The 18,724-nt window shown below is 39.0% G+C and overlaps 1 protein-coding gene across 2 annotated transcripts in view; it reads left to right on the top strand.

The window, feature by feature from the left end:
* The window catches only part of OLFM3 (olfactomedin 3), a 410,172-nt gene that overhangs the window by 293,074 nt on the left and 98,374 nt on the right, over positions 1-18,724 (top strand). For both annotated transcript variants that reach the window (XM_073642855.1, XM_073642854.1), the window contains exon 2: positions 7,224-7,370. In XM_073642855.1, coding sequence (XP_073498956.1) covers positions 7,224-7,370 — 147 coding nt within the window. The remainder of the gene's footprint in view (positions 1-7,223; positions 7,371-18,724) is intronic.

Genomic DNA, 18,724 nt, shown 5'->3' on the forward strand with positions numbered 1-18,724 from the left:
TCCTTGTCTTGGCTGACATACACACACCCAGTGATGATAAACTTCCTCTGAGGGTGTCATTTCTTTTCTCTCTCCCTCCACCAACTAACTAACTCCCAGGAACTAATACACAGGTCCCTATTGCTCCTCCCCAACTATGGGCTGGCCCTACAGTTAACCCTGTCACCCCTGACTGCAGCCTCCAGGAGGATAACACATACAATACAGTACATTTTCATACATTTAAAACAACAGGGGTATTCAGAGAGGTGTTACACTGTCTTCTCTGCCTTCACACACTCATAAACTTGAATGGCCGAGTCTTATCCAATTTAAGGACGAAACTGCAATTTTTTTTTCACACGCAGAGTTGGTTAGTGAAAAAAAATCGCTCATCTGCACTGCCCCATTGAATAACATTGGCCATTTTTTCCACGGATAGCACTCAGACCAAAAATACGGTCATGTGTATGAGCCCTAATGGAAGGTTGGAGCCTATAAGTGGAGTGGACTGCAGGTTCATAGATTTTCCATCCAGCCTATATGAACAGTGTTCTGCAGAGCAGCTTTTTGAGCAATCAGTGAGGTCTCAGGACCCAGAACTCAACAAATTTTCTGCATCAGTAAGGTGGTATTTATCACTTATCACTTACTTAAAGGGAACCTGTTACCATGAAAATGCAATTCAATCTGCAAGCACCATGTTATAGAGCAGGAGGAGCTGAGCAGATTGATATATAGTTTTGTATATATATTCAGTATATATATTCAGTATAACCTGTGCTTTAATTATTTAATCTGTGTGGGATTTTTGGTTCAATGTCTTATCAGTGAGTTACAGCTTTCTTTGTATAGGAGTGCATAGAGAGGTATCTGTCAATCACAAATAGAACCGCCCACTAAACCATAAAACCCAATAAAGAGCAGAGGTATAAATGTTTAAAACACATTATATTGAATCTTTTCTCATAAAACTATATGCTAATCTGCTCAGCTTTCCCCGCTCTATAACATGGTGCCTAGAGATTGGACTGCATTTTCATGGTGGCAGGTTCCCTTTAAGTAGGTATAATGTATTAATAAACAATTGTATTCTCCCTAATATAACAATTCGGGAGCATTTTTTTTAAATTACTGCATTGTGTCCTCCTATAAAAATATTAAGAAGTTGACAATTGGGTGTTATCAGTTGGAAGTGTGTCCCTATACACTTTAACACCATCCAATCAGTGGACTGTGTAATGACACACCCATTAGACAAGGGAATAGTAACACCCATTTTTAAAACAATAGTTTGTACTCATCCTGTCTTTTTGGCTAAGTTCACTCGGCCATGTAAAAAAAATCGTCCGATTTTCATCCAGAAAAAAGGGATGATTTTTCATCTGCATTTTCATTGGTGAAGTATACATACATATGGCATATGTTTTTATACATACAAGTTAAAAAAATGTAGAAGACCACATATTGTTTCCTATGTTAGTAATGACAATATATGCATAGAAATAGGATTCAATACAATTGATCTTTATGGGATCTTTATTTTTTGTACCCATAGGCTTGAATAGGAAAGTCTTATCCAAAATACAGAAGAGAATAGCACATGCTGTGTGAAAAAAATGGTCTTCTAAACAGCCCAAATGAATATCATTGGTCCCTGTGCTGTCCGTGCAAGATCAGTTGTTTTTTTTCACAAACAGCACTCAAACCATAAATATGGTAATGTGAACATAACCTTAGCGTGCACCACTCCCCTGCCTCCCAGTGTCCTGCTATTTGGGGTGCAGAGTGTTACTGATTGATTGACAATTTGCACCAGCGCCATAGTTGCACCACTTGGTCTAAACTGTGGGCTTTGCCTCTGGAGTGCAGTGGCAATGAAGATGGCCCGATTCAATGATCCAGAACTTATAATCTCTATTGGAAAGGGCATGTAAGTCTTGTGTTCCTTGCCAAGGAGACAAACCACCACTAATGGACTGTAATGGAGGCCAGTAACCTAGTCAAGAAGCAATAAACTATGAAATTAAAAATCCCTTTGTTCTAGAAAAAGGAGAGGATTTTCAATAACAAGTAAGTTGCAAAGTTATTTGTTTTTTACAAGCACTTTGCAATTTTACCCATTTAAATTGATGAGACAACACCTTCAACATTTTTTAAGAGTGATAACGGAGGAACAGCACTACACAAAGTTATAAGAAATGATGTTCCAGAATTGTAATTTCACTGTGTATGCAAATATTTACTAAAACAGGCAAGTCAATACAGCTGACAGGTAATCTTTAAATGATAAATTAGGACTGCCTCTAGCCATCGCTAGCAGGAGCTAACAAACCTACTCCATATCATCTATTCATTGAGCTAAGAGCCCTCAAGCTTGCCCATAATCCTAAACTTATCCCTTAACTCTGTGTCTATGCAGAAGATTTAGAGCTCTATATCACAGAAAGGAATGCCAACCACATACTCAAATCTGCTGCACTGCTCCTCCCCTCTGCCAGCGATAAGCCATCTATCAGTTAATCACACTCAGGTCTGCTGTGCTCCTGGACATGTCATCACTCTGCAGTGAGGAGAGCAGACTATTTGTAAGTGCTATTGTGGGGTGTGTTCTTCTTTCCCCAGTGTGTTGCTGCCTGCTTATGATTGGTTAGGATCAGAAAGAGGAAGAAGTACACACCCACTTGGACGTAAAAAAAACAGTTTAAGTATCAAATGCTTTGCTAATATCTCTGCAACAGAGATGCAAAATAAAGAATTCCTCATTCTGCTTTGCAGCGTCTATTACATCGTGGATCCAGTTAAATATAAAAAACTTAATGAAAACATGTCACATTGAATGAGCAGTCCAATCTGCAGGCAGCATCTTACAGAGCAGGAAAAATCTGAACTGATTGATATATAATTCTGTAGGGAAAGATTCAGTAATTTAACTTTAATTCCATGTTACTCAGGGCTTTGGAGTCCAGTAGGCAGTCTTATCACCCAGACTCCTCACCTGCTCCGACACTATGGAGCTGAACGAAAGTGGTGTGAAAATGACAAAAGTCTGAAATTTTGTGCAATTTTGGATTTTGCAATTTTCAAAGTTGTAGTAACTAAGAATTCTGGAGTAAACCCTTTGATAAATCAGGGCCTTTGTCTTTTTCAACCTATATAGCTACAGTAGGGAAAATAAGTATTTGATACACTGACGATTTTGCAAGTTTTCCCACCTTCAAAGAATAGAGAGGTCTATAATTTTTTATCGTAGGTACACTTCACCTGTGAGAGACAGAATCTTGAAAAAATCCAGAAAATTACATTGGATGATTTGTACATAATTAATTAGCATTTTACTGTATGTAACTATGTATGTAACTAAATAATGGATCTTCAGCAGATTATAGGAAAGTTATGTCAGATGGCTCCTGGAAACTAATTAACTCTGCAAAAGTCCTCATCTTAAACCTAGATCATTTCGTTTCCTCTAGGTCAAGAAAACATTTTTGTTTTATCTTTTCTAATACTGGTAATGTTTAGTTAGAAGAGCAAATATTCAATAGTTTTTACAATATACAGTATTTAGTCTTTTCTTTGTAATAGTGTGACTGAGCAGTTTGCTCAGTAGTCTCTTATTCTTCATCCATAATATAATGGAGATAGACTTGACTTCTTGGAACTATTAGTACCTTAGACGATTAATAACTACAATGAGCTCTTAGCTCGTTATTGATCTTGTGTTCGCTCCGAATGACACAATTCATAACCAGATGCTTTAATCAGCTGCTGATATTCATTAACCTCTCGTAGAAAAATTCCTTTTGTTCTCAATGTCACGCTCATTAAACTTGTTTATGACTTATTTTTTTTATCACTCGATTAGATGGGTCAGACATTAAAGTGATTTCACGTTCATCTTTATGTGTTGTTTTCGAAAAAGTCATGGTGATACAAAGTACATTTTCCTCTTAGAAAAGCAGTCACCCTTGTACAGCCCTGATATAGTTAAGTTATATTAGAGTCACTTCAAAGATTAGTAAATTATATAAGAAGCAATTGCTTGACAGGCTATAGTTAGAATTAAAGATGAATATATACATTTTAGAAAAGGCTTGATTATTTTACACTTATTACAAAAAAAATCTCTTCAATAGTGGAATAAATGGTGCATATTTCAAAATTCAACATTATTCAGAAAACACTATCATTTATTACTCTAACCATTATAATTTTGAATATCATTAGGCAAAGAAAAAATAAAAATATACCATATCTTCATATTTTATTACTGAACTACTCTCAAATATCCAAATAATGACATCTCTTAAGCAGGACCCTTCTCTCTCCTCCCCACGACCTCCCAAACATACTCCAATACTCCCCCTTCCCTTGTTACGACTCCCAACCCTGTTACTTCACTGTTTTTGTATGACTGTTATTATTGTCTACTATAGTTTAAACAAAATGTTAATATGTTAATGAATATTCAAAAAGAAAATAAAGAATTAAAGAATATACTAAAAAAAAAGAATTAGAGATGAGAGGATCAGGAAAAAAATTCAAATTTGCCTGTTTGTGTGGATTTTCCCAGGAAATTCTATACGCAGAGAAGATATTCTCCAAAAATGTAATGTCCTTTATTATGTTCTAGTGTCTGGATGTAAAACATATACAAAAAATGACTTATACTCACCTATGTGACCACTCCGCTCCTCGCCATCACTGTCTGGTCCTCAATGGACTTCTGGCTCTGATGAGGTCCGAGAGGGTTCTGCACATGTAAGGTCACAACATCATGACACATAACATCGTCCTTCATCTCATCAGAACCAGAGGTCCTGGCCTAGCGTTAGAGTCCCCAGGATTGCAGCGCTTGCAGCAGTGATAAGATGCCAGTGACGCTGAGGAGCTGAAGGGATCAATTGGGGTATGGTAAGGGAGGTATGAATATACAGCTCTGGCAAAAATTAAGACTGCACAGTTTTCTAAAAATCACCATCTCTACATGTCTGACAGCCATTCCATTCCAGTGTCAGTTGAATTCCAACCAAAGTCCACCTCATTCTACTTAATGTGCTTCTGATTAGGTGATCACCTGAACCAAATCTTATGTAACGAGGGAAAGTATAAAAAACACTGCTGTGGTCTTCACAATCCTCTTGCAATAGGACAAGCTGGATGGCAAAACAAGTGACAATGCCCCATGCCACATAGCTAAGTCAATCAATGTGTGGATGAAGGAGCACCACATCAAGACCCTGTCATGCCCAGCCCAATCTCCAGACCTGAACCCCATTGAAAACCTCTGGAATGTAATCAAGAGGAAGATCGATAGTCACAAGCCATCAAACAAAGAAGAACTGCTTAAATGTTTGAGCCAGGAGTGGCATAAGGTCACCGAAAAGCAGTGTGAAAGACTGGTGGAAAGCAGCCAAGACGCATGAAAGCTGTGATTAAAAATCATGGTTATTCCACCAAATATTGATTTCTGAACTCTTCCTGAGTTAAAACATGAGTATTGTTGTTTCTAAATGAATAAGAACTTGTTTTCTTTGTATTATTTGAGGTCTCAAAGCACTGTTTCTTTTTTAGTATTTTGACGCTTTATCATTTGCTGCAAATAAATACAAAATTTTTAACTTTGAATTTCGGAGACATGTTGTCAGTAGTTTATAGAATAAAACAACAATGTGCATTTTACTCAAAAATATACCTATAAGGAGAAAAATCAGAGAAAATGAAAATTTTGCAGTGGTCTCCTAATTTTTGCCAAAGCTGTATATATATTTTTTAACCTTTTAATTGCTGTTTATAGTTCAGAAAAATGGTGGCCAGTGACTCCTATTTTGCTGAATCGGCATGGATGTGAATAATAAATAATAATAAAATATTCAAATGTACTTTGATTGTGGGACAACCCCTTTAAAGTAGCCTATATTCTATTTATGCAGTTCTAACTGAGGCCATTATGGTAGCCATCTGCAGATCAGTAACACAGAGAAGGGGTACAGACTTGATAAACTATCTATATAGTATGCTGATGGCTCCTACCGGCATCTGAGAGAATTTCACTAAAAGAATTTCACTTCTATTAAAAAATTGCTGGATGCTGAAGGCGGAAGAAAAGCATTAATTAAAGAGAACCTGCCACCAAGTCAAAAGTGGATGTTTTTTGCACTTATTTTATTCCCTCTGCTCCCTCACTAGTATTTGGGTTTTGTTTGTATTTTTAATCAATATGGTTCCAGAGATATTTATATATTTCAGGCCATCTCTGCAATCTATCTGTGATGGCTGATCTCTTAGGGAAGTAGAGCATCACTATCATGTCCTTTGCCATAGAGTTTACAAGTGGTGGTGTGCAGGTGGCCATATAGATGGATCTGGACAGCTTCAATGCCCTTGTGCTCATCCGATGCTGGAGAGATAAAGCTGCATCTGCTTGCAGCATTGGAGAGTGCAAAGCTCAGACTAGCGGCTGAACTATGCCGCTGGCCACTCTTCTGCATTCCTGAAGCATTATGTGTATGTTGAGACAACCACTTTCAAGGGGTTTTCTTGAATCACAGTACTAATGGCCTATCGTTAAGATAGGTCCTCAATATCAAATTATTGGTTATCCAACTCCCAGCACCCCTGCTGATCCACTGTGTGGTGGTGATGGGGGGTACTCTTTGTGGCTTAATTTCTCTGTCTACCTGCAAATGCTAATCTTATCAACTGTTGTGCCTAGCGGAGGCAGAAGTAGAACCCCACCATCTGATACTGTTGGTCTATCCTAAGCGTATGCCATCAATATTGTGTTCCTGGAAAACTCCTTCAAGAAAAATTGTGATCCAGGAAAACCCCTTCAAGTAAAAATGCTGTATGGTAGCTTTCATCCCCCAACTTCACCACAGCTGTCCATGCGTTGTGTCTGAAACCATTTTTACTTATCCTCTGTAGGATATTACAGTCATACACAGTCATGTCTTTGCATTAGGGTATGCCATAGCATTTTACATTGTGAAAGCCCAATTACGAGTGAATGTGCCTGTGTTGTAGTTTCTTGCAGGGTTACTGGGAGTGTCACCGATGGAAAGATTGTAAAGGAGTCAGAGCGCCTTCTTTGTGGTGCAACTTTATTCTAAGGATTTTATTATTTATTCTTACCTTTATTCGAAGGATTGATGCTTGTCCAAGCACTTACCAAGCTGTGGGTGATTTTACTTTTGAACAATTATGAAATATTTTAGCTTAACTTGAACTTTCTTTTATTGCAGACACAAATAAGCCCCCGAGAAGGATGGCAGGTTTACAGCTCAGCTCAGGACCCAGATGGCCGCTGCATCTGTACTGTGGTGGCTCCAGAGCAGAACCTTTGTTCCAGAGATGCCAAAAGCAAACAGTTACGCCAACTTTTAGAAAAGGTCTGTGACCACCATAACATAATGTTCACCAGGAAGATTTGTGCATTGCATCTTCATTTAGAACAATCATTGTCATATGCATAATACTAAGTGCAACACATTATTCACTAGTGACCAATGATTTGTGGGGCCATATCAATGTTTAGTTAGTTTTTTTTACTGCATATTATGTATAATGTGTAGTTATCTATCATTACACCTTAATCAAGCTATTCAGTACTATGATATTAATAGCATATAGATAATCTATATCAGATTGGTGGGCGCCCGTGGCTTCCCCACCAATATGCTTGATATATGTCCCATGACGGCTAAGTGTACTCACAGTATAAGCCAATACAACAAAGCTCCGTACAGTACTGTAGATCAGCTCTTATTCAGTTAACCGGATATTTATAGCCGCCACAAGACCAACATCAATCTGATATTGGTAATCAATTTAAAGGATGGCAATCAAAATGGAAAGAGGGAGGACTAGCACTGCTAATAAGTAAGGGTTCTGTGCCATACACCCAAAAAAATGAAATGTGTTAAGGAAAATAGATAATCACAAAAGATGAGTGAACCCGAACTAATAGTGTCCGGTGCTAAACGCCGAACATGGACTTTTCCCAGAAGTCCGTTGCAATGTTTTCAGAGAGAGGAAGAGAGATAGTGTTTTTTTTCTTACTCAGACCCAAAGTTCGGGTCTCCATTGTTTTCAGTGGAGTTCTGATTCTAGTTTGGGTACCGTTTTACAGTTTTGGCTCTCAAACCGAACTTTGGAATAAGTTCGGTTCGGGTACTAGAACCTGAACTACCACGGGTCCGCTCAGCCCTAATAATCACATTTATTTAAGAAACATGGTGAATAGAGATGAGCGAACACAGAACTTTAAAGTGCTGAACACCGAACACGGACCTCTTCCAAAAGTCCGTTTTAATGTTCGGAGTTCTGAGAGAAGTCCGGGAGGAGAGAGAGAATTTTCCAGGTCCAAAGTTCAGGAACACATAGATTTTTTCATTGGAGTTCGGGTTCAGGTTCAAGTTCGGCTAAAGTTCTGGTATCTGAATTGAACTTTGAACTAAAGTTTGGTTGGGTACCAGAACCTGAATTTCCACAGGTCCGCTTATTCCCAATGGAGAACATCAAGACATTAAAAACATTTAAAATTCTTAGTGATCTATAGGTACACCATAGCCATTATTTAGTGTTTTTTGCATCCTTTTTCCAGTGTTTATTTTTGCTTTCACCCCAACATCTATATTTATGGTCAGCTTTATGGCCATAGGGAGTACTTTTGGATCTTTATGTGGATTATTATACGGTACATCTGATTTTGAGCAGAAAAATTCTCCCCCTTTTTTTGCTTTTTAAATTTAATGTCTTGATGTTCCCCATGTTTATTAAATAAATGTGATTATCTATTTTCTACATGCTAGCTGTTTTGTAGTATTATTTTTGGGTTACTAGTGGCGTTTGTACACCTTTTCCCCTCTCCTTTACACCCTTAAACTCAAAAGCCTAGAAATCCCCTTTAAGAAAAAATAGGTGGGGGAGGGGTTTGGAATTGTGGAAAAATTGTGAAAAATATTAATGGAATATATTCCATGTAATAGTTATATTGCACGAAAAAGTGCATATAATAAGGAAACGAAGTGATGCCCTATCAGATCTTATTTGACTTGTGTTCTGTTTCTTTAGACTGGCTTATCACCTCACCTCACCAATCTAACTGAGTGTTCTCCTTTCCATGCAGTCAATAGCACTTTGTATCTGTACTTGTGCAGATACTGGCTAGTGACTGGTACACATAGCGTTATTTGGATGCTCCTATTTATTATATTGTTGGCTGGACTGAACATGACAAGTTCTCTTTGAATTGTAAAGTGCTGCGGAATATATTGGTGCTGTAGAAAATAAAAAAATATTATTATAATGTAATACTCGACAGAAGGCACTGTATTAATGTCTAGCCTTAACCTTATTCACAAGTTTGACTTGGGTCTTGCTGGGAGTCATGGAACAATGGTTTTCAAATAGTCCCAACTGTGAATCTAATGCCACCTGGACACAAGTCAAATATCACAAAATATCGTACAATAGGAAAAATAGTAAGTTGAAGGCAAATATGATTGGCGTCATGTAGGTTCCATATCATATTCACAGTTTTTTTAAGGGGTTAGCCCTAACAACAACTATCACTAGTTTACAGCAAAAGTCCTAAATGTATGATCGCTAGGGATCCCGCTGCTAAGACCACGTAAAATAACGTGTAAAATAACGTGTAAAATAACAACACTTAGGCCACGTTCACACATTCAGTATTTCGTGAGTACTTTACTTCAGTATTTGTAAGCCAAAACCCGGAGTGGGTGAAAAATACAGAAGTGGTGACTTGTTTCTGTTATACTTCGCCTCTGATTGTTCCACTCCTGATTTTGGCTTACAAATATTGAAGTAAAATACTGAACGTGTGAACGTGGCTCTCTCATTTCCTCCAAATATATGTGATTTGTCCGAGGATGAGGAGAGTGAAGCCAGCGCTGTTTGGCCGCAGGGATCACGTGACATAACAATGTCACACTATCCCCGGGAGAGCCAGTGCAAACACTGCTGAAATGGTGCCGGCAACGTAAGTGAGTATAAGGGTTATTATTTTAAAAGGGGAAAATATAGGGTTTGATAAGGGGTTGTCTTAGTAGTGGACAACCTTTAAGCTAAGATGTGTACTCGGCTATCTTTGTCAGTCCCATAGACAATTAATGGATTGGTAATGTGTGTGTGTGTGTGTTTGTGTGTGTGTGAGAGAGAGAATGTGTAAGAGACCAAGGCTTCATTCAAATGAGGAAGGGATTGGTAGGTGTCCACACAGTGCCATACCCTTGTGATCATATATTTATGACCTATCCTGTAGATGTTAGAGGTTAATAGCTGATGTGATTGGTCTACCGTCTTTTGTAAGCTGTAAGCCAATGTCAGAGATTTGGTTTGGAGCCTAGTTATGGTAATGCTTTGACATCGAGGTGCCACTAGTACACAGTTGTGTCAGCAGATGCAAACAGGGTGGGGGGCGCTGTTGCGTAGATAACTTATGAAATATATTCTTGGTGAGTGGAACAGCTTGTGGTTGAACAATTTTTGTTTCATTTTCCTTGTTTGTAAATTACCAGAAATCATATTTACTGAGCACAAAACCAAAAAGGACAATTCTGCTATACTTTAACATATACTGTACAGACCAAAAGTTTGGACACACCTTCTCATTTAAAGATTTTTCTGTATTTTCATGACTATGAAAATTGTACATTCACACTGAAGGCATCAAAACTATGAATTAACATGTTTTGTGGAATGTGGAATTATTTACTTAACAAAAAAGTGTGAAGCAACTGAAAATATGTCTTATATTCTAGTTTCTTCAAAGTAGCCACCTTTTGCTTTGATGACTGCTTTGCACACTCTTGGCATTCTCTTGATGAGCTTCAAGAGGTAGTCACCGGAAATGGTTTTCACTTCACAGGTGTGCCCTGCCAGGTTTAATAAGTGGGATTTCTTGCCTTATAAATGGGGGTGTGACCATCAGTTGTGTTGTGGAGAAGTCAGGTGGATACACAGCTGATAGTCCTACTGAATAGACTGTTAGAATTTGTATTATGGCAAGAAAAAAGCAGCTAAGTAAAGAAAAACGAGTGGCCATCATTACTTTAAGACATGAAGGTCAGTCAGTCCGAAAAATTGGGCAAACTTTGAAAGTGTCCCCAAGTGCAGTTGCAAAAACCATCAAGCGCTACAAAGAAACTTGCTCACATGAGGACCGCACCAGGAAAGGAAGACCAAGAGTCACCTCTGCTTCTGAGGATAAGTTTATCCGAGTCACCAGCCTCAGAAATTGCAGGTTAACAGCAGCTCAGATTAGTGACCAGGTCAATGCCATACAGGGTTCTGGCAGCAGACACATCTCTTCAACAACTGTTAAGAGGAGACTTTGTGCAGCAGGCCTTCATGATAAAATAGCTGCTAGGAAACCACGGCTAAGGACAGGCAACAAGCAGAAGAGACTTGTTTGGGCTAAAGAACACAAGGAATGGACATTAGACCATCGGAAATCTGTGCTTTGGTCTGATGAGTCCAAATTTGAGATCTTTGGTTCCAACCACTGTGTCTTTGTGCGGCGCAGAAAAGGTGAACGGATGGACTCTACATGCCTGGTTCCCACCATTAAGCATGGAGGAGAAGGTGTGATGGTGTGGGGGTGCTTTGCTGGTGACACTGTTGGGGATTTATTCAAAATTGAAGGCATACTGAACCAGCATGGCTACCACAGCATCTTGCAGCTGCATGCTATTCCATCCGGTTTGCGTTTAGTTGGACCATCATTTATTTTTCAACAGGACAATGACCCCAAACACACCTCCAGGCTGTGTAAGGGCTATTTGACCAAGAAGGAGAGTGATGGGGTGCTACCCCAGATGACCTGGCCTCCACAGTCACCAGACCTGAACCCAATCGAGATGGTTTGGGGTGAGCTGGATCTCAGAGTGAAGGCAAAAGGGCCAACAAGTGCTAAGCATCTCTGGGAACTCCTTCAAGATTGATGGAAGAACATTTCCGGTGACTACCTCTTGAAACTCATCAAGAGAATGCCAAGAGTGTGCAAAGCAGTCATCAAAGCAAAAGGTGGCTACTTTGAAGAAGCTAGAATATAAGACATATTTTCAGTTGTTTCACACTTTTTTGTTAAGTATATAATTCCACATGTGTTAATTCATAGTTTTGATGCCTTCAGTGTGAATGTTCAATTTTCAAAGTCATGAAAATACATAAAAATCTTTAAATGAGAAGGTGCGTCCAAACTTTTGGTCTGTACTGTATAGTATGCTATGAATGATGACCATACGACCTAAACACTGGGTACAAGTATGGGTGCAAACAGACCAAAAAAATATATATACAAGAAGAAAGAAAGAGATAATAAAAGATGAAACAGGGATCTTTGTATGGATCCCACTGGTGAATGAGCTTTTACCGACAATGCAATGTAGCAGGAGTGTTGATAAGCTGCCACTGTGGAACAAGGACAGATATAGATTTTTTATTACATAGCTTATGTAAGGCATCCAATTCCTACAAGACATGAATATAAGGCTTCTATTAAAAACTACTGCGAGGGCTGAGGAGAAAATCCATCAATCTTTTAAACCATCAGCATGGCAGGCCTCTCGTATTCCATCCCTTCTGACACCCGTGATATGGAAAACAGTCCATTGTCTGTGCTTACTGCAGACAGTCTCTTTCGCTCACAAAAATTGGTGTAATAGAGCAGTGGAGGAGCGTGTAACATCTCAGTTGGCAGAAAGGTGACAGTCTGAAGTGCAAGGCTATAAAGCAGAATGCCAGCTCCACATATTGATGAAATGTATTTTCTGTATTTTCATCTGTATTTTAATCTTACACAGACACATATACCAATACTTATATTGATCTGCTCGGAGACCACACAAAGCATAAAAGTACCCCCCAACGGGATTTATTTTACTCTCTTTTGTAGCGCCATTAATTTCTACAACGCTTTATAGGCATCTTCATCATGGTATATGCACACAATTTATTTTATTTTTTTTTCCTAAATCGTCTTTTTTAGCATTTTTTTGTCATTTTCTGGGTGCTTTTGTGATGTTTTTGATCACTGTCGTGTTTTTATTTTAGCATTTTTCCGGTATATTTTTGGCATCTTATTCAACAATGAACAAACCTCTAGCAGAAATACTAAGGGTATGTGCCCATGATGCAGAAATGAAGCAGAAAATTTCTGCAACGTTTCTTCATGTTCTTGGCAGTCAAAAACCCTTGAAGATTTTACACGCATTTTTGACGCCTTTTTGCGGCATTTTTACATGCGGATTTGACTTGCGTTTTTCAAGTGCATTGGGACCTCAAATCCGCATGCAGAAATGCACAAATAATGGACATGCTGCGAATTTTTCCGCAAGGAAAATCCGCTGCGGAAAATTCCGCAGCATGGGCACAGAACATGCAGATTTTCATTGGGGATCATGGGGCACGGATTACCAAGCGTTTTGCAAGCGTTTACACTGCGGAAATTCCCCAGCAAAAACGCTTGAAAAACACATAGTGGGCACACAGCCTAACAAACATGCCCAAGTGTATTCCGGGCTTCTTTTAGAGCCTTCTCATTCACTTTTCTTATAATGTTCAGAGCCTCTTCAGAGCAGAAAATGCCTAAAGAATGGTCAAGTCACTTATTTTAACAACTGAACCTTAAGTGGTTAAAAGACACTTAAAACCACTCTCCATAATCTTTGAAAATTCTTGGAGAACAGGAGAAGTCCCAGAAGACTGGAGAAGAGCAAATGTTGTTCCTATCTTCAAAAAGGGGAAGAAGGTGGACCCAGGGAACTATAGGCCGGTGAGTCTGACTTCTATACCAGGAAAGATCATTGAACAAATTATTAAACAACATGTATGTAAGTACATGGATAAGAATGAAGTGATTAACCAGAGTCAGCATGGGTTTGTAACTAACAAGTCATGTCAGACTAACTTAATTTCCTTCTATGACAGAATCACTGACTGGGTGGATCAGGGAAATGCTGTAGATATAGTATATCTTGACTTCAGCAAAGCATTTGACAAAGTATCTCACACCATCCTTATTGAAAAAATGACCAAGTATGCAATGGACCAGGCAACTGTTAGGTGGATTCATAACTGGCTTAGTGATCGAACTCAAAGGGTGGTTGTAAATGGCTTCACATCCAGCTGGATGAATGTCTCAAGTGGGGTACCACAGGGCTCCGTCCTGGGACCTGTATTGTTCAACATCTTTATCAATGATTTAGATGAAGGAATTGAGGGTAAACTGATTAAATTTGCTGATGACACAAAGCTAGGAGGGATAGCTAATACTAGAGAAGAGAGAGAGAGGATTCAAAAAGACCTAAATAAACTGGAGCAGTGGGCAGCAACCAACAGAATGGTTTTTAACAGGGAAAAATGCAAAGTACTACATCTGGGCAATAAAAATGAAAAAAGCATATACAGAATGGGAGGAATAGAGCTAAGCAACAGTACATGTGAAAAAGACTTAGGTATACTAATAGATCATAGACTGAACATGAGTCAACAGTGTGATGCAGCAGCAAAAAAGGCAAATACAATTCTGGGATGTATTAACAGAAGCATACAGTCTAGATCACGTGAAGTCATTATCGGTCTTTACTCCTCTTTGGTCAGACCTCATCTGGAATACTGTGTACAGTTTTGGGCACCACATTTTAAAAAAGACATAGACAAACTGGAGCAAGTTCAGAGAAGAGCGACCAGAATGGTGACTGGTCTGCAAACCATGTCCTATGAGGAACGGTTGCAGGATTTGGGAATGTTTAGCTTGCAAAAAAGAAGACTGAGAGGAGACTTAATAGCTGTCTACAAATATGTCAAGGGCTGTCACATTGTAGAAGGATCATCTTTATTCTCATTTGCACAAGGAAAGACTAGAAGCAATGGGATGAAACTAAATGGGAGGAGACACAGATTAGATATTAGAAAAAACTTTTTGACAGTTAGGGTGATTAATGAGTGGAACAGGCTGCCACGAGAGGTGGTGAGTTCCCCTTCAATGGACGTCTTCAAACAGAGGCTGGACAGACATCTGTCTGAGATGATCTAGTGAATCCTGCTTTGAGCAGGGGGTTGGACCAGATGACCCAGGAGGTCCCTTCCAACTCTACCATTCTATGATTCTATGATTCTATGATAAAAGCTGGAACAAATGAAAAGAAAGTTGTTTTTACATACAGGTGAATGTCACTAAATTAGAATATCATCAAAAAATGAATGTATTTCAGTTTTTCAATACAAAAAGTGAAACTCATATATTATATAGAGTCATTACAAACAGAGTGATCTATTTCAAGTGTTTATTTCTGTTAATGTTGATGATTATGGCTTGCAGCCAATGAAAACACAAAAGTCATTATCTCATATATGAGTTTCACTTTTTGTCTTGACGAACTTAAACAAATTAACTTTTTGATGATATTCTAATTTAGTGAGATGCACCTGTAGAAATGCATATGTTCATTTTCATTATTTTCAGCATTTTCTGAGTGCTCTGAAACCTACCTGAAAAAGATGTTGTGTGCACATACCCTTAAGGGGGTGGTCTGTTTGTAGAAATAATTAAAGGGGTATTCCAAGTTGTCTCTTGAGCAGTTCAGTGCAATGTAATCTCCTTACAGTCTCCTTACTTCCTGGTATCTGGCAGGGCGGGCTTTCCTTCTAGAATGACAGTTCTGGTGAATAGAACTGTAGTATAAGTAGAACTATAAAGCTCAGGACAATTTCTGCTAAAACATATTTAGCTATCAGTGTTTTTTTCTGCGTTTACAGGGTTATCATTGTATTTAGTCATAGAAATAACAGGGCATTTGAACAAGTACACATTTTTGAACAGTGAGAGCAGAGAGCCATGATTAGGAGACCTGCTGTGAAACCTCCAGGGCTGGTGATTTATAACTACAAAAGATGAGAGGGAGGGGGAAGTGAGCAGATAACTGCTATATTAGAAAATAATGGACTGGAGAGGGCTGACTGGTATGTTAACCTCTCTCCTGGAATGTAACTACTACACTATTGGCCAGGCACTAGAGGTCGAGATCCATGGAAACTAGCTGTACACTATAAAAGATAAAATCTCACGTTGCAGGAGAATGAGAACAGATAGAAAAAGCAAGTAAATTGCAAATGTGCTTATTTCCATGCTGTCTAACTAATTAAAGCAATTTAAGAATCTGAGAACATCCTTTTAAGACACATTCAAATAATGCTATAAAATAACAATATAAGCATTATTTAGCAGCGGAATGACACCTCTTATGATTACTAAGCCCTGGCGATATACATATATATATATCCAGTATATATGCACCCTCCATCCTAGTATACTGTATATGATCCTCATCCTGATATAAATGTCCCTCCTCCTGGCCCCATCCTGGTATATATCGGCCATTCTGGTATATGTCCCTTGTCCTCGGCCCCATCCTGGTATATATATCCCCCATCTTGTTATATGTCCCCTGTTCTGACCCTGTTCTTTAATGTATAGAAAAAAATAAACCATTATACTCACCAGGGGCGTAGATAGAAGTCATGGGGCCCCGTAGCAGAAGTATAATGCACTCCCCGTAGTCCTCCATATAGTATAATGCATCTCATAGTCCTTCATATAATATAATGCAGAGCCCATAGTCCGCCATATAGTATAATGCACAGCCCATAGCCATCCATGTAGAGCAATGCACAGTTCATAGTCCACCATACAGTTTAATACACAGCCCATAGTCATCCATAAAGTATAATGCACCCCCATAGTCATCCATGAAGTATAGTGCACCCCATAGCTATCCATAAACTATAATGCACACCCATAGTCATCTTTAAAGTATAATGCACCCCCATAGTCATCCATAAAGTATAATGCACAGCACATAGTCATCCATGTAATATAATGCACCCCCATTTGTCCTTAATTAATTTGTCCTCAGAAACTTCTTCTACACTCCAGTCATTTCTCCTCAACAATTTGTCCTTTATTTATGTGTTATCATTTATATGTATAGTTTCCTACTTTCCTTTGTCCCCTTTTCCTCATTTGCCTGGGTGGCTCCTCTGTCAAATATTTCTCCTCTGGCTTCTATTCACTGGCCCATCCTGGGTTCGTATCCCACTTTTCCTGCATTCCAATCATTTGTCTTCTATTCATCAGTCTAAATTTTATCATTAATAAGTATGTTGTTTTTTCTAACTTTAATCAATTTGAAATTGCCAGTTGAACTTCCCTCCCCTTTCTAATTTCCCTATTGGTTTAAGTGTTCTAGTGGGTGTTCCATTTTGGGCCTTTAAAAACCCGTCTGTTGTCATGCTTTGTACATTTGAAAATTCGATTTTGCACATTCAAGTGAAAAAATCACTTGAAAAAGATGCCGGTATGGCATTGAAACGCATTGTGAATAAAAAGCATTTTCCTCATCATCATTTCTGAAGAATTGATTTACTCCAGTAGGGATCCAACTTACGTGTTCATCCAACTGGATCCAATACACCTGTTAATAAGGTTACCGCAGTTAATCGGCTATGAACTGCGATAACCTTAGTGCCGTAACCACTCGTTCTCACGCTGCTGTCAGTGTGTTTCGCCTAGCGTGCTGAGCAGTCGCATTACATTGCTCAACACACCATTCAGATGTAGCAGAGATGGGGCCTCATCGTGGGATGTGGGTTGGATTTATGGCAGACCCCTTTGGAATATTTGATTTTATAAAGGTAATAAATGGATAAGAGAGAGTCGGCATGTGCTTTGAACAAATAAAAGACTTTTTGCTGTGTGTGTTCTTTGCTTTAGACTTACGGGGTTAGTAATGGAGGTGTCTTATAGACTCCTTTCCATTGCCAACCCCTGGGCATGATGTAAACTGACATTACAAAGCTGACATCATCCCCAAAACCATTACCCCGCTTGCCAACGCACCAGGGCAAGCGGGAAGATCTGAGGCTAAGCGCCAGAATTGGCACATCAAATGGATGCACCATTTCTGGGGTGGTTGAAGGCTGGTGTTATTAGTCTGGGAGGTGGCCAATATCCATGGCCCCTTCCCATCCTATTAATATCAGCTGGCAGCTGTGTGTTTAGCCTTTGCTGGTTATTAAAAATAGGGGGACCCACGTCATTTTTTGGGGGGGTCCCCCTATTTATTAACCAATAATGGCTATGCAGCTGTGAGCTGATATTAATATCCTGGGAAGCTTCATGGATATTGCCCCCTTCCCAGACTATTAAGATCAGCTCTCAGCTGTCTTCTTTCCCTCAGCTGGTTAATAAAAATGAGGTGGACCCCACTCCATTTTTTTCTTATGTTTTATTGAATTATTAACTAAATATATGTACAGTAAGCTACACACACACTTCACTTATTCTATTCTGATGGTTTACGCTGTGAATTTACTGTACTCGGCTGATGAAATGTCGGGTTTCCGATGAGATGGGTGCGTAAAAATCGCACGGCACACGCATGCCATGTGATTTTTTTCTCACACCCATTGACTTGTATTGGTGAGTTTGGGCCGTTTTAAGACGATTTTTTTTTTCCTCACCCCAATTTCAGATGATGAAAAACTCGTAGATGAACACTGCCTGATTGAATAACATTGTTGCGAGTGCAACAATGTTTTCTCACATTGCACTCACCGATTTTATACGCAAATGTGAGCAAACCCCAAGTGACAGAAAGGTGTCTAACTCTGAAAATGCACCAAATCTATCATAAAGCGAGCGCTACTGTGATAAATT

Source organism: Phyllobates terribilis, unplaced genomic scaffold (assembly GCF_046119375.1).
Source record: "Phyllobates terribilis strain yellow unplaced genomic scaffold, ASM4611937v1 Scaffold_8__6_contigs__length_399053987, whole genome shotgun sequence".
Classification (NCBI taxonomy): domain Eukaryota; kingdom Metazoa; phylum Chordata; class Amphibia; order Anura; family Dendrobatidae; genus Phyllobates; species Phyllobates terribilis.